The sequence below is a fragment of the Sorex araneus genome, chromosome 1 (genome assembly GCF_027595985.1).
Source record: "Sorex araneus isolate mSorAra2 chromosome 1, mSorAra2.pri, whole genome shotgun sequence".
Lineage (NCBI taxonomy): Eukaryota > Metazoa > Chordata > Mammalia > Eulipotyphla > Soricidae > Sorex > Sorex araneus.
This window is the reverse complement of record NC_073302.1, coordinates 136,548,325-136,564,847: the sequence shown is the minus strand read 5'-3', so window position 1 is coordinate 136,564,847 and position 16,523 is coordinate 136,548,325. Positions and strand designations below refer to the sequence as shown.

At 42.9% G+C, this 16,523-nt stretch overlaps 1 protein-coding gene across 2 annotated transcripts in view; it reads left to right on the top strand.

The window, feature by feature from the left end:
* Positions 1-734: 734 nt before the first annotated feature.
* Positions 735-16,523, top strand: part of PLPP1 (phospholipid phosphatase 1) — a 73,688-nt gene continuing 57,899 nt past the window's right edge. Inside the window, exon 1 of one of the 2 annotated variants that reach the window (XM_004608433.2) lies at positions 735-867. In XM_004608433.2, the coding sequence (XP_004608490.1) occupies positions 810-867 (58 nt within the window). In that variant the 5' untranslated portion in view covers positions 735-809. The remainder of the gene's footprint in view (positions 868-16,523) is intronic. The other variant, XM_004608434.2, reaches the window with a different exon arrangement.

Genomic DNA, 16,523 nt, shown 5'->3' with positions numbered 1-16,523 from the left:
AGACAGGGAAAGTGTCTTGCTCGCCGCCGGCCCGGCACCTCCAGGTGGCACCCAGTCTCTAGGGAGTGGAGAGGTGGCAGGCAAGCCCTCTAGGATGGGGTGTGGGATGGGTGGGTGGAGGGGGGGTCTACCTTTCCCGTTGCGACAAGCGAGGAGCCGCGGCCCAGCCTGAAACACCGAGGCCGGGCCGGGTCCAGCGACCCCCAGAGAAGCGAGCGGGTGCGAGCAACGCCCCCGGCCGCACGCGGGGAGGCGCCCCCACGCCCCGCCCCGCGAGCGCGCGTCCCGCTCGGGGAGGGGCGGGGCCTGCGCGCCCATTGGCCGCCGCGCGGGGGCCGGGGGTTCCCCTCCGCGGCCGAGCTCCCTCCCAGCGAGGCCCGGCACAGGCCGGCGCTGCGCTGCCGGCGGGAGGGGCCGAGCCTGCGTTCCTCCTCCAACGGATTCCCCCCCATCCTTAAAGCGCTGGCCCGACGCCCCGCCTGCTGGGAGAGGGACTCCGGGCTGCGGACAGCAACCAACGGCGGTACCGGGCCGGGAGCGGGCGAACAACCGAGGCAGGCCGGAGGCCACCGAGCAGCCGCGGCGGGCGCGCCAGGATCTGGGCCCCGTCCCAGCGGGTTGCGGGAGCTGCTGGGAGAGGGGGCTCGGGCGCCATTGCCGACCGCCGGAGCGCGCCCCCCTGCCGCCGCTGGTGCCTGTCCACCCTGAGGTAGCTCCCTCCCCCTCGGCAGGGAGGAGCCCGAACTCGGAGCCTCCGCCAGTGCCCCCGGCCCGGTTTCGGGACCCGGTCGCCTCCGTTTACCGCGACCATGTTTGACAAGACGCGGCTGCCGTACGTGGCCCTCGATGTGGTCTGCGTGTTGCTGGGTACGTGCGCGCGAGCCCGGGGTGGGCAGCGCTGGCGGGTGGATTTCTGCAAGGGGGCGTGTGTGCTTGCGTGTGTCGGTGCATGTGTATGTGTGTGTGTGTGTTTGGGGAGACGTGCACGTCTTGGCTGCTGGAGATGCGAAATGGGGCGGCTTTTGCAGCGCGGGGCGGGGGCGGGGGGAGACCCCGCTTTGCAGCCTGCACCCCGGCTCCCGCGTGGCCGCTGCTGTCTGTCGCCCGCCGGGGCCCTGCTGAGCTCAGCCCTGCTTGGACGCTGCTCGCACCGACTCTGCGCTCTGCCCCCTGCTGCTGTCTCTGTTTCCCCTGTTCTTCTACCGAGCCCGATTGCGGTGGCCGCCGCCGCCGCCGCCACCGCCCCGCTCTTCCCTAGGAAGCTGCGCTGCGGCCTCAGCGCGCCCCCGGGGCGAACCCCCCGGGGCGGGATGCTCCGCACCCCCCCCCGCCCGCGTCCCCCCTACACCGGGGCCTGCGGCCGTCTCTGACCCGCGGGGACGCAGCGTAGTTTTCCATCTATAAAAGGCTAGAACACTCCTAATTAGCAGGCGTTTCCAGGTTGTAAATTGTCAGGTTGCAAGTAGGTGCGAGGATGCCAGGTTTCTGCCTGTAGGTCAGCAGCAGCTGGCGTGTTTTTGAGCGGTGGGGGGCGAGCGCCCGCGCCCCAGACCTGCCCTGCCCGTGCCCCGAGGTAGCTTTCCATCTTTTCCATTTTCAGCCTCGGGTAGACCGAGCCGGTGAGCAGCAACCGGGCGTTCCCGGGCTGCAGCGAGCCGGCCCGGCGTCCAGCTGGAAGAGCTCAGCTCTGGGACGGCTGCAGCCTCTAGAAGCCAGAGTCGGATAAGGCGAGGGCAAGAGGAACGTTCACTTATTTATTTCCCCCCCCCCCCCTTTTGCTGTGAACCGCATCGTTTTGCGAGCTCTTCACGTGCTCAGGAAAACAAACCATAAATGAGCAAGATGAGGACCTGCTAAGACTTGGGTAGTGGAGGCGGCCTGGTACTAATCATAGCCAGTTCTGGGGTTGCAGGTGTGTGGTTTTAGCATCAACAATGCAAGGCTGCAGAAGGACTTCCTCAGACACCAGAAACCCCTCCCTGTTCCCCTCTCCACATTAATCCACCGACCCCTTCCCTGTCCTAAATAGGATCGGTTACATTCAACTACCCCTGCGGTAGTGTTTTCTTATAACTTGTGTTCTGTGTGTGTGTGTATGTGTGTGCCTTTTTGCTGACTTAAAATTTCCCCCTTTATTGGGGGTAGAGGGATGGACCCCCCAAGCGGTGCTCAGGAGCCCCAGGGGCCTGGCCTACAATTCTTGGCCAACCAGGTCAGTGATACCAGGGCCTCACCTGGACCACCCCGGTGGTGCTGGATTGGGCGACTTCCAGGGCTGCACCCCGTGAGATTCTTGGGGCTCAATGTGGTGCTGGAGATCGAACTCAGGTCCTATCTCCTGCTGTACTATCTCCCTGTCTAACCCAGAAACCTTACTATTGTCCTGAACACTTCCTGCATAGCTCCCCAGTCAACTTTAGGTATAAAATTTAGGAAAAGGGAAAAGCTTTCACAGAAACACACTTCAGATTTAAGACACATAGTAATTCCATTAAAATACATTTATAATGAAAAGTTGACATTTGTATTAAGCAGTGTTTTAACATAATACTCAGTTTTTGCGGGACTTGGTAAATTTATTTTAGTGTAGAGAAGGAAAAATAGTGTATCATAAGGGCATTTAATAGTTCTATTATATTGGATATTAACCTTTTATTTTCATACATTGAGTAGTCGGTATGACATATCTCCTCCTACCTTGTGGTAGTTGATTTAATTAAAGCACAAAACAAAAATAAAAGCATGCTTTTTTTTCTGTAGACCAGACATCAATCTAGGGTGAACTAAGCACTGAAGTAACATAATACTCATCTTAGGTAGCAAAAACAGATGTCATTCAACACAAAGCCATCTGGTAGATCTATGTTTTGTTTTAAATTTGTGTATCTCCATGTCTTTAGAGATAAGAGTAATTTCAGTGCTGCATTGTGACCTGAAAGTTGTAGAATTGGTGGTCGTTCTCAAAAGTATATTGTGTTTGTAATTTTAAATGTCTTTGATATTTGTGGGAGAAGCTTGCTTTGGGATCATAGATATGAAATATTATTAAAAGATATATGAACTTTTGGAAACATGTTTGTGCTTTTGCTTCTTTGAAGTAATTGGTAAACCCAAGATTTCTTTATTTTTTTAAATAGAAAGTGAAGTGTCCAATTAAAATTTGGCATATAAAATGACATTAGGTTTAATAATATCTCTCAGTTACAAACAGCAGTTCTTAATGCTGTTAGAGATGTAAGAATTTTTTATGTTGAGTTTTGTATAACAGTTTGCACACATCTGTATATATATGTATGTATATATCAAACATACTTTCTTGTTAATATAAGAGTCGTTGTAAATTTGGATTTTATTTACCCTACCCACAACAGGAGTGTGGTAGCCTAAAATAATGATGGCTCAACAAGGGTTATCAACTTGCATTAACTTTTTTCTTTTTCTGTGGGGAATCTACAAGAATCAACTATTCTAACAAAAAGATGATTAAGCACTTCATAAATATAGGGTTGTGTGAAAGTGATTCATAATTATAATGTGACTATGATCCAGGTTCTGTTAATAACCAACCCAGCATTATAGTGTATATCCATTTTAATATGATGATGTTATATGGTTGTGTTACATGGCTAAGTTTATAATTTTCCAAAGGATGATTTCTTTTGAGGTATGTGGGAGCGTGCACCTGTGCATGCACTCTATCCCTAGAAACAGTCATTTCTCTATGTAATATATAAAATTATTACTTTCTTCACTGGACTTGGTAAACCCTTGGAAAAGAGGAGGTGATGTGTTTTTTTCTTAGAGACTTACCATCTTTCTTTGGAGTGTGTGTGTGTGTGTGTGTGTGTGTGTGTGTGTGTGTGTGTGTGTGTGTTTTGCTACTGATAGGACCTAGGGCCTTGTATATAAGAAGTACGTGCTTTACTCTGAACACTGTCCCCAGCGTCTCTAGTTCTTTTGACTCTGAGGTCTGTTGATTGAAAAAAAAGGCATTAAGCAATCTTAGTGTATATAAGACATCTCAATAGAGAATAAAGTAGACTGTTAATAAAGGTTCTGATTTTGCCAAACATGACCTAGGTATCACATTTTAGTGTTAAACTGTTGAGAATTTTCTCAGATTTTACCATGACATTTTATGGTGGTGTTTGATTGCCTATTAATGCACACTAAGTTCACTAATTTATTAGTGCACCTGATTTTAACTCTGCTAGGTTCATATTAGATACTAAGGTACGTAAATGTATAAGACAGTCTGTGCCTTAAAGGTACTACAGATCTAATGAGGAGAAACAAACCAGAGGTTCTACTTTTCTTTGAGGGGGTGTGGGGGGGTGGGGTTGCCACATCCTGCAGTGCTCAAGGGTTACTCCTGGCTCTGTGCTCAGGGATCACTCCTGGTGGGCTCAGGGGACCACATGGGATGCCCGGAATCCTGGTTGACCATGTGTAAGTACAGAATTACCCACTGTACTATCTCTCTGGCCCCCAGAGGTTATTCTTGATAGTTGTAAAGTTCATGATAACTGTAATAATGGAGGTGTGGTATAGGTGCCCTTTGAATTCAGAGAGGGAACTGTCTCAGACCTGATTCAATATGAATAAATGGTTTGGTTTGTTGTTACTCTTGGAGATGCAGAAATGTCAAAGATTACTTGGAATTTATTTTAGAATAGTTGTTATTCCTGCTTGTCTTAGTAAAGGGCAGTAGGAACCCAAACAGGTACCTAAGCTTAGGACTTTTTTTGCTTTCTCTTTGATAGGGGGTGGGGTCACACTCAGTCCTGGCTTTGCCCTAAGAGATTACTCCTGGTGGGACTAAGAGTGCCTGGGATCAAACCTGGGTGGTTGTGTGCAAGGCAAGTGCTCTCCCTACCATACTATCTCTGTTATGACATTTTTTTGTATGCAGTATTTGTCTAGAAGATTTATATAGAACTGGAAATACCTTTTCTTTTTCCCTTTAGAGGGGAACCCAGGGCTTCACCCATGCAATGCAAGTTCTCTATAATTGTGCTGTATCCCTGACTCTGGCAAAATGTTTCCATGTGCTGTTTTGCTGTGTCATTTGGAATACCTTTCTTTGCAGCACATTCTCCTTTTTCTCCTCTTCAACTTTCCTCTGACTTTATGCTCTGGAGAGTGACATCAGTTTTCATAATTGGAAACACCCCTTACCTGCCCCTCACCCTCTTTGATTTGCCAATGGGACATGGGCAGGAGACCTAGAGGAGCCAGTTTTTTTTTTTTTTTGGTTGTTGGATTTTTGTTGCTGCCAGAGTTGTTTTGTGAACAAGTCACAACTATTCAGTTGTCTTCCCTGTCCTCCAGATACAATTTCAGATCTTTCTGGGGTTTCGTATCCCTTTGCTTACCCCTCTAGTCTTGGTGATGATGGCTTCTAGCTATTGCTAGTCTGGGAAGGCTCCATTATCTCTCGCTATTGTCCCTAAAACCAGTCTTATGGTTTTGAAGATGGTTTCTCTTTAAACCCTCACCAACCTGTTTTTGCCAGGACTTTGTTGATAATACTCATGTCCAAAGAAAATAAGAGGTAGCTTGTCCTTTTTGCTCTCCACACCTATTACAGCTGCCCATAGTAGCAGGTGCAAATAGGAACTCCTGGTTCCAACATTGATTTTCATCAGAAGGAGGGGGAGGGAGGTTTCTTTAGCATGCTGCAAGCATAGGCTCATCTTTGTGTCAAATAAGATTTAGAGTAAATCCTATTAGCAAACAACATTGGCAACCTGTACTCAGTGACTGTGGAGCCTCTGTTCCTCAGAGTTGATCTCAGTACTAAAGCCATTTGTGTCTTCACTGGGGTGCTAACATTAAGATGCCCCACAAATACGTCTTAGGAGTGGTCCTTTTCTTGACGTTGAAGGTGGGCCTCTTTCTAAAGAAATAAAAGTATTTGGTGAAAAAATTTCACTAGTCTCCAGCATTTTATGCCTTCCCTTTTCTCCTAGCAACTTATTTCTTCATTACTTGTCATGAGTAAGTGCTGGGTATTGTGTTAGGTACCAGAAATAAAAATAAGTAAGTAGATAAGCAACAAATGAGACATAATACCTATTCTGCCCACACACCATTTCACTGTACTATTAACTTTTAATAGTTAGTTAATAGTTAATTAACTATTAACTAACAAACTTCTTTTGCTTCTGATGAAAGCTTACAGGATTTTATTTTGTTTTGTTGTTTTATTTTTATTTATTTATTTGCTTTTTGGGTCACACCCGGTGAGCTTAGGGGTTACTCCTGGCTCATGCACTCAGGAATTACTCCTGGCGGTGCTTGGGAGACTATATGGGATGCTGGGGATTGAACTCGGGTCAGCCCCATGCAAGGCAAATGCCTTCCCTGCTGTACTATCACTCCAGACCCTGGATTTTATTTTATTTTGTCATAACTTTTTTCTCTTAGCCACACAGTGAGGGAGTCTTAAATATGTCAGGTTTATTCTTGGAATATTCTTGGGTTGGAATAAGTTTGGAAATATTTAGAGAAATGTAAATTCTTCCTTTATGTTCTTTTTGAATTATATTCTTCTGAAACTCATGACGCAGTATGAATTTTTTATTAATTATTTTGGGGGTGGTTCACCTGGTGATGATGCTCAGGGGTTTCTCCTGGCTCTGCACTTAGGAATTACCCCAGTGCTCTGGGGGCCATATGGGATGCAAGAATCAATTCGGGTCTGCCGTGTGCAAGGCAAGCACCCTACCCACTGTACTATTGCTCTGGCTTCCCGAATTTCTGTTAATCTTGTTTATCATTTTTAGCTGAGCTCTACTGAAGTATGCTAAGCATTACTTAGTTTGGGGTGCTTATTTTGATCTTTTGGATCAGAAATGAGTTTAAGTACTTTTTATTTTTAAAAAGAGAAGTTGGAAGATAGTTACTAAAGTCTAATATCTTAAGTGAACCATTATCCTGTAAGTTCAATGTTTTTGTGTTTTGCCCCCCAGGAGTGGCAGAATTGAACCAGACTTTTGAGCCATCTCCTCAGCGCCTAGATTCAGTTTTTAGCCGAGAAGTTTGTGACATTGTCTGCTTCCTCCTGATTTGGTGGCTTAAAGCAGCATGTGGGATAGAAATGTGTACTAGGCTGTGTACTAGGCTGGCTATCAAATCTCTATACTCTCATTTTCTTTTCAAAAAATACATTTGCTATTACAGAGATTATGAATAACGGTTTATAAGCAACTTCTTTCTTTGATCCTTCTTTTCTAGTGTGCCTTTTTCAGTTTTGACCACCCCCTCTCTCTCTTCCTCCTGCTTTCTTTATTCCCTTAGCTTTCATGCTGTTCAGATTTAAAGATCAACCGAGATTTTTCTCCCCACTTAACTCATCTAAAATTGGGTATGACTTATGTTCCATGTGCTGTAGAATTTTTTCTTTGAAAACTTTAATTATAATGAATTTTGGTTCCAGACTGCCGCGATTAAAAATTCTAGCTCCCTCATTTACTAGCTGTGTGACCTTGGAAAGCTTCCTCTTTGTGCCTATTTCCTCAGCATATAATGATAAATGTGTTACCTCACCTGCTTGTTGTGAGGCTTAGGTTAGTGTATATGTAAAGGATTTAGAGCAGCGCCTCGTGCATAATATGCATGATGTATGTTTGTCAAATAAAATTATTCCCCTGTAAGCCTACTAACTATAACATAATAATTATATTAATAGAAATTTTAACAGCTAGGTTTATGTTAGGACAAAAATACTCACAAAACTTTTAATTGGCCCCTTAGTACTCCTGGAATGTTTTTGAAGCTTATAGAAATAGTAGGTTTTATCAACTGTGTGTAAAAATCACACATATATTCTCCAAGTAGTCAGAATCCCAACAGTGGTGAAAACTGATCTGAATATGTTTGTGGTAATGTGTAATTTAAACAAATGGGAAAACTGGCATTGTACAGTGATATGCCCTGAATTTCAACTTAATCAAGTAATGGCTTAATTGCACTCATCACCATTACGATGGCTTTGGCCTACTCACTCCCCATGTGAACAACTAGGTTTTATATTCCTGACATATTTGAATGATTTTAATTTCTCTCTGCAGTCAAGAAGGCACCAAAGAAAAACTTTTTTTTTTTAGGTCACACCGGGCGATGCACAGGGGTTACTCCTGGCTTTGCACTCAGGAATCACTCCTGGCGGTGCTCAGGGGACCATATGGGATGCTGGGATTTGAACCCGGGTCGGCCGCATGCAAGGCAAACGCCCCACCCGCTGTGCTATCACTCCAGCCCCTCCAAAGAAAAACTTTTATGTAGTATCTTACCATGTCTCTTCTCACTCCTACCTTTGTTTTTTTTTTTTTTTGGTTAAATATTTATCATGCTGTATGTTACTCTGAAATAGGTTTTTTTTTTTTTTTTTTAGTTATACCCAGTGATGCTAACGGGTTACTCCTAGCTCTACACTCAGGAATTACTCCTGGTGATTCTTGGGGGACCATATGGGATGCTGGGGATCGAACCCAGGTTGGCTGTGTGTAAGGCAAATGCACTACCCACTGTACTATTGCTCTGACCCCTGGTTCTTTTTTTTAGTGTTGTGCAATGTTTGGTGTTTAAAGACATTTGGCTTTGTGTAGGCTCTTACTTTATTTATTTATCTTTGGCTTTGGAGCCAACTGGTAGCTCAGGGCTTTACTCCAGGCTCTGTATTTAGTAATCATTTTTGACAGGGTTCAGGGAACCATATGGGGTGTTAGGGATTGAACTTGGATCAGTGGCATGCAAGGCAAGCGTCCTACCTGCTGTACTATAGCTTTGGCCCCTTAGCTTTTATTTATTGACAACCTATGATGTGCTTAGTATAATTCTATGAGCTTCAAATATCATGTTAAAAAGATAGATAAGGGGTCTGGAGTGATAGCACAGTGGGTAGGGCATTTGCTTTGCATGCGGCTGAGCCGGGTTCAATTCCCAGCATCCTATATGGTCCCCTGGACACCTCCAGGAGTAATTCCTGAGTGCAGAGACAGGAGTAACCCCTGTGCATCGCCAGATGTGACCCAAAAAAGAAAAAAAGATAGATAAGGTCTCTATATTAATAATAATACAGATGTTTGTAAATGCAATGAAAGGGCTAGGTTAGAAGAGCCTGAAATACTGCTGAGTTGCAGTCTTACCGAAGGTTCTCAGAGGAGAGAATGTTTGAATTGAGATTTATGGATAATAAGTTGTTCATGGAAAAGCTGGGGCAGGGAGATGGATCCTGGTATAGGAGAAGCAGATGTTGAGGACTAATGTGGCTGAAATATTATGTGCATCTTTACTTAATAGCGAGGTTTATTATAAAATAATAATGTGTGTTTTTAATTTGGGTCACACCTGGCAATGCTCAGCAGTGCTTGGGGCACCATGCTACTCTGTGGACAGGATCCAGGGCTCCTGCATGGAAAACAGTTCCACCCTCTGAGCCCTATCCCCTCCCCTTTGGAGTGAGGTTTTGTTTGTTTTGGGGCTGTATTTGGCTCTGCTCAGGGGCTGTTCCCTCTAGTACAGTACTTGGAGGTTACTCCTGGTGGTGCTTGGGAGAATTTGTGGTACCACAGAGCCACACATCCCTGGCCCTAATAGTGAGTTTTGAGGATCCAGGGTTGTGTGGCTCAGTGATAGAGTACTTGTCTGTGGGCATGAGACGGAGGGTTGGATTCTTGGCACCACCCAAATTGCTGAAGTGGGTCCCGGTGATACCGCCGTTGAGATCTCCGTGCCCCATCCAGGTGTGCAGAGTTGGATGCACGGCAACCAACTGTGTCAAGTGCTTAGACACAGCAGCTGAAAAGTGTGTAATTCCTGGCAAGCACCACAAAGTGTACTAGAGTACCCCAGCCAAGCATGGAAATTCTGATCACAGCAACAACAGAGGGAACAGGGAAGTACAGTAAGTCTTGAAACGTTTTTATAATTGTCAGAGCAGCTAGAACATTTAGTTAGGGCTCACTGTGCAGCCTGGCAGGACTCTGAGAGGCATGTTCAAAGCAGGTAACTTGGTCATACTTACTCTGTGTCAGTGTTTTCTGATTTGGAACATACTGGCCCCTGAGAGGTGCTGGAATTATACAGTGAGACAGCAGTAGCATAGGGTATAATTAGGAGATGCTTGTTGATTGTTTGCTTAAAGAAGGTAGACTGTCAAGGTACACTGATTTTTTTTTTCCCCTGAAAAGTGAGCAGTTTGGGGACTGCTGCTAGATGGAACTCAGGCCTACAGAGTTGGGGAACACTCTTCCACGGTCACTCAGCAAGGAAGTGGTAAGGTCAGGACCAGGGAATGCATTTGGGAAGATTTTTAACTTTTTTTTTGGTCTTGTTTTTGTTTGTTGTTTTGGGGCCTTACTCAGAGATGCTCAAGGCTTACTCCGTGCTTATTTTTGTTCAAGGATCACTCCTGGTGAGCTTTAGGGGACCACATGCAGTACCAGGAATAGAGCCCTAGTTGGCTACATTCAAAGGCAAATTAATTACTCCTTGCACTGTCCTTCTGATGCTGAGGATTTTAACTTTTGAATGTAGATCCACTTGTCCAGATAGAGGAAAGGTGGTTAAAAATGGAGTAACAATGGGCTGGAGCAATAGCACAGCGGGTAGGGCATTTGCCTTGCACGAGGCCAACCCGGGCTCAATTCCCAGCATCCCATATGGTCAGCTGAGCACTGCTAGGAGCAATTCCTGAGTGCAGAGCCAGGAGAAACCCCTGAGCATCGCCAAGTGTGACCCGAAAAGCAAAAAAAAAAAAAAAAAATGCAGTAGCAAGGAAGAGGAGACTGGGGAAGTTAATTGGCTATAAAAGCAATTACTGTTTTAGGTGGCCTAAATATTTTATGACTATCTTAATTTGTTTACTTATGTTGTGACTGCAGAGTCAACTTCTGTTTATCATATTTTGAGCATGTGTCTGCTGTTTCAAGGAAGCACCTTTTTTTTTTTTTTTAATAATCAGCCTACTAATAACTACAGAGAATTTTCCAGAAGGGGTCAGCAGACAGAAAGATAGAACTAATTCGTTCTGTTCAGTAACATGCTCACAGTCACAGTCTTGTTCTTCAAATAGCATTGTTATTGTAGGCATTCCCCTGCAGGAAAGGAAGACCTTTGTCAAAACCCCACTGTATTTCACATGAGTCATGAGTTCACATGTGCATAGAGGTCAGAGTCACCTTTGGTAACTCATTCCAGCGGATATAGTTAGAACCTCGTGGTTTAATCTTTAGTTGCCACTGCATGAAAATGTTTCCTGAGTCTTTTCAGGGTGGGGTGCCCGGGAAAATGACATATAGGAAATGTGTAGCGGATGAGCTCTTAAGTTAATTGGCAGCTTGTTAAGCCAGGTTCTGCCTTGCCTTTTGGTTCATTTGCGTCAGCAGTAACACAGATAAGGGTTGGCTGCCTAGGTGCTTGAGAGGTAACTGAAAAGGAAGAAAACCAATATTTATTGAATACCTAAATATGCCTTTGATAAACGTTCTAAAGGTCTCCTGTAACATCATCATACTGAGATGTTGGCCTAATTTTATGCCCTAGGTAATAGAGATACATAAATGGGTGGAAAAGAAAAAATAAAAAAAGCCCACAGACCTCACCCAGATTCTTGCCTACTGCAGAAGACAAGGTATGAGAGAGAATTGCAACATCAGCTGGAGAGAGAGTACAGGATTTGAGTCGCTTGTCTTGCGTATAGCCGACTGAGGTTCGATCCGGCACACCACATATTGTTCTCTGAGCATCTCTGGGAGTAGCGACCCCTGAGCGTAGAGCCAGGAATAAGCCCTGAGATTGCTGAGTGTGACCCCCCAAAACAGGGAATGGTGGAGGGAGAGAAACAGAGATTTTCAAGAATCTGTATTTCAGAGCAGTTCCTCCTGAAGTCATTGCTTTTACTTATCCAGCAGAGACTATGGAAGCCTTTGGAAACATTGTTTCTGGGGAGTGCGGAATTAGGAAAATAATTCCAATAGATCATTTAAATTACTAAACAAGAACAATGTTATGTGGTGCTTAGCGAAGTGTGTGCATATGTTAGGCATTCGGATGTTTGTTACACTAGAATAAGTAATACACTTGAGTTAGCTCCTTTTCTGTTACTGAATTTTAGCCCCATTTACTACTACAATGGTCAAGTTACTTCAGCTTTTGAAAATTTCCTCATCTAATGAGGAAAAGATGATGCTCATTGTGCTATGAAATCAGATGAGATAATGTATGAGATAATGAATGTGAAGTAGTTAGCACAGTCCTGTGTAGTGCTGTTGTTTTTATCATTATCATTATTATGCTACAATACCAATTTGGTATCATTGACCCAGCCTTTTATTTTAACTTTGACTTTCATGTATTGGTAACTTTTCTTTTAGAACATTATTTATTGTAGTTATGATTTAGTTTTAAAATGGCATTGAAATTGGACCCTGATTCATATTTCTGGTTTTAATGTTCAGTTCACAGTGGGAAATATTTTATTTATAACTTATTTTTTGCTAGAATCAGGTTCTTTCTATCTATTTCAAGGTGAACCATATTTCTACTACTTTGTAGACAGGGCACACACGTACACAAAAGAATACTTATGGTTGAAAAGAGAATTGCAAAGTAGAAATAGGAACAAGCAAAGAGGTCTGTGAGATAGGAAGGGTATTGTTTGGATAGTCATAACTTTTCTTGGTACTGAGCTCTAAAACATGAAGATGTTGTTTCTTGAATATTAGCTGGTCAAGAGCTAACTTCCAATACTGGTTGAAGGAGCTAAATAAAACCAGTTCCAATAATAACTTCTCTGTTTCAATAAGAATTTGTTCTTTTTTACATAAGAGTTTTCAGAATAGATACATAGAATGATCACATTCATTTGCAATGTTCTGCAAATGAATGACCTAATTTTAGGAAATGGTCTTTCTTCATAGAGGTGCCTTGTTAAATATATGACTGGATGTAATTAAAAACTCTACTTTTACAGTATTTTCCTTAAAATTATTTTTTTAAATAAACTTTTTTTTTCCCCAGTTGACAATATACTTTGAATTAGAAAAATACACTTTAGCATAGTTATTCAGGGTAACAAACAACTAACATTTGTTGTAGTTTACTTTTAAAAAATGGCATAGATAAAAAGGAATTTTAAATGTGCTATTTTCCAAATATTGTCTAACTCAATGGCACAATTGGAAGAAAGGCTTAAGTTGTGATGTTATCAAAGCTTGTTAGGCAGGTTGTATTAAGCTTTATAGCTAGAGTTGAATATGTAATGCTAAATATGTGATGATCATCAATGTGCATGATATTGAAAATGTGGTGATTAACTATAGTCTAATTATTAACAAAATCAATAACAAGTAAATTACCATTAATGAAGCTGAGTTACTTTTTGTTTTTTTTGCATTGACTTTTCCTTCTTGCTTTGGATTTGACATTTGTGAATGATTTTGTAGTGAGTGCCAATTTGCTTATGTGAATTTACTTAAAGGATTCAGTGTGATGTAGTAGTGAAAGCAGTTAGCTTTGGAAGTATTATCTTTTGTTGTGCATAGATACAAATGCTACTTCATTATCAGGTTGTTTGTGAAATACTGTAACTATTTGGATATTGCTGTCAGTTGTTATTTTGAGAAATTACTTTGATACATGCTACCTGAGAAGTCAAAGTAAAATAGTCCTTTGATTATTTCAGTAAAGGAAGATTTTCAAGTTTGGAGTTTATATCCAGTGATGCTCAGGGATCATCCCAATGGTGGTGGAGGGACCATGTCATGCTAGAGATTGAACTCATGTTGACCATGTTTAGGCAAATTCTTTGACCTCTGCACTTTCTCTTAGCCCAAATTTTTTAGTTTAAAATACAATAAAGGGTTGAGGCTGGAGCAATAAAGTAGCAGATAGTGTGCTTGCCTTGCATGTGGTCAACCTATATGCAAGGGAACCCATATGCAAGGGAACCCATTCGGTTCCCAGCACCCTAGATAGTCCCCTGAACCACCCAAGAGTGACCCCTGAGTGCAGAGCCGGGAGTAAGCCTGAGCACTGCCAGGTGTGGCCAACCCCTGCCCCCCCAATAGGGGAAGAGAATGAGGGATGTGACTGTAGCAGAGCATGGGCTTCATATGTATTAGTCCTTGGATTCCATCTCTGGCACCTCCATCCCCCAAAACTGAAAACTAGGAATGCTTACCATTTTATTTAAAAATAGAGAAAGAAAGGAAGGACTTGCTATTTAACCTAGTCTTTTGAATACTAGAAAATTGTCACATACATCAGTAGCAGTTTGTATTATTTTTTCTGTTTTTTGGGTCACACCCGGTGATGCTCAGAGTTCCTGGCTCTGTACTTAGGAATTACTCTTGACGGTGCTTGGGGGCCATATGGGATGCTAGGGATTGAACCCAGGTCAGCCATGTGTAAGGCAAATGCCCTACCCGCTATACTATCGCTCTATCCCCCCAGTTTGTCTTATAGCAACAGTCTGTCACATTCTTTTGGTGAAGATCTGACACACCAAGGGAATATCTTCTAATATCATAATCCACTTATGCTCTATTTTCTACCAGCGAACATACTAGTATAATAAAAACAGGAGAGAGATGTTGTTTGAAGTAGAATATCACATTACTTATGATTGTATTTGGGGGCCTGAAGCATTAGTACAGTGGGGAAGGTGCTTGCCTTGTATGCTGTTGATCTTGGTTTCATCCCTGGCATTCCAGATGGTCCCCTGATGCCTCCAGGAATGATACCTTATAACCAAGGAGATTTGGTACCCACTGGAAATAATGTGCACCATAACTGAAACACCATAGTTAGTTGAAAGAAAAATATTGGTAAAATGAACTCATTTTAGATTTTACTTTTTTGTCAGTAACTTGAGATTTAACATTTAGGGGCCAGAGAGATAACTCAGTTGGCTGAGTGCATACTTTCATGCAGGATGCCGAAGCACATGACCAGAAGTAGTCCCTGAACACTACCACATGTGACCCAGAGATCAAAAACAGAATAAACAAACAAACAAAACCCCAAAAAAGCAAAAAAAAAAATGAGGCTAGAGCAATAAGTAAGCGGGTAGGGCGTTTGCCCTGCACTTGGCTGACCATGGGTTTGATTTCCAGCATCCCATATGGTCCCCTGAGCACCACCGGGAGTAATTCCTGAGTGCAAAGTCAGGAGTAAACCCTGTGCATCTCCAGGTGTGACCCAAAAAGAAAAATAACAAAACAAAACAACCCCCCCCCCAAAAAAAACCAAACCCAAAACAAAACACTGAAAAACAAGAAAGAAAAAATGTTTAAGCATTTGAGCTATTTAGTAATCAGGACTAAAATCTTAAACTCGAGTGGGCCTGTGTAGCTCAAAGGGCACACTCATGGCTTTGGTTAAATGTAAAAGAGAAGCAAAGAGGAGAGTGATAGAAACGGAAAATTTAAATATGAAAATGAAATATTGGTTAATGATTTCTTTTTCCTCCTAGGCATCTCAAGGCCTGAGATTGCTGCTTAGTGAAGGGCTATGTGATGGGGATTCAAATTTTCTGATTGAAATTAAGGGCCACATTTATAGTGTTTCACATTTCCTAAAAGTAAATAAAGGTCACAGCTGTAATGGTTCATATTTCCTGACATAAATAAGGGTCACATTTATAGTAGTTCAAGTTTCCTGAAGTAAATCATAACTTTGTCCCTCAGATTGGTCAACTAATTCAGCCTGTATGTAGTATTAATTAGGAAAAAATGGCAGCTCACTGGAAGAACTTAGTGGTCCTTTCCCTATAAAATCTTCAGACTTCTCTTTTTTTTCTCTTTGGGTTACACCCGGCAATGCACGGCAAGTAACAGTGGTTACACTTGGCTCATGCACTCAGGAATTACTCCTGGCAGTGCTTGGGAGACTATATAGGATGCTGGGAATCGAACCCAGGTCAGCCATGTGCAATGCAAACGCCCTCCCCACTGTGCTATCACTCCAGCCCCCAAATCTTCAGACTTTTTATGACTAAGAATGAAATACTTAAATTTAGATTGTATAACTTGATTGAATATTTTAAAATATAAAGTTATAAAAAAGAGTTTAAAAAGTTTATTTTCTAGAGAGGGTTTAGATCACACCTGGTGGTTCCCAGGGTCTAGTCCTGTGCGAAGGGGTCACTCTTGGCAGTGCTTGAGAGGGATCAAATTAAGTGCTGGGGATGGAACTGGGGTTAACCTCAGGGAAGGAAAGCACAAATCTTACCACTGTTTAACTCTCTGATCCAAGTTTTGAAATTTTAAAACTTAGATTTATGCTGTCACATAGTTTTTTGGCAGAAATGTTATAGTTAACAAGGTCTAGCCAAAAAGTTATTAGTGAGTTGTCAAAGTATAGTTAAGGCAAAGGTACTTAATGTTATACGAGATTAAAGACATATTAAAAAAACAAAGACATATTATACTGCCGGTAATAAAGGGTGTGGATAGGTACTTTTTGATTGGGTTGTCAGCTTATCTGTGCAAACTGCCACTTACTGAACATATCTG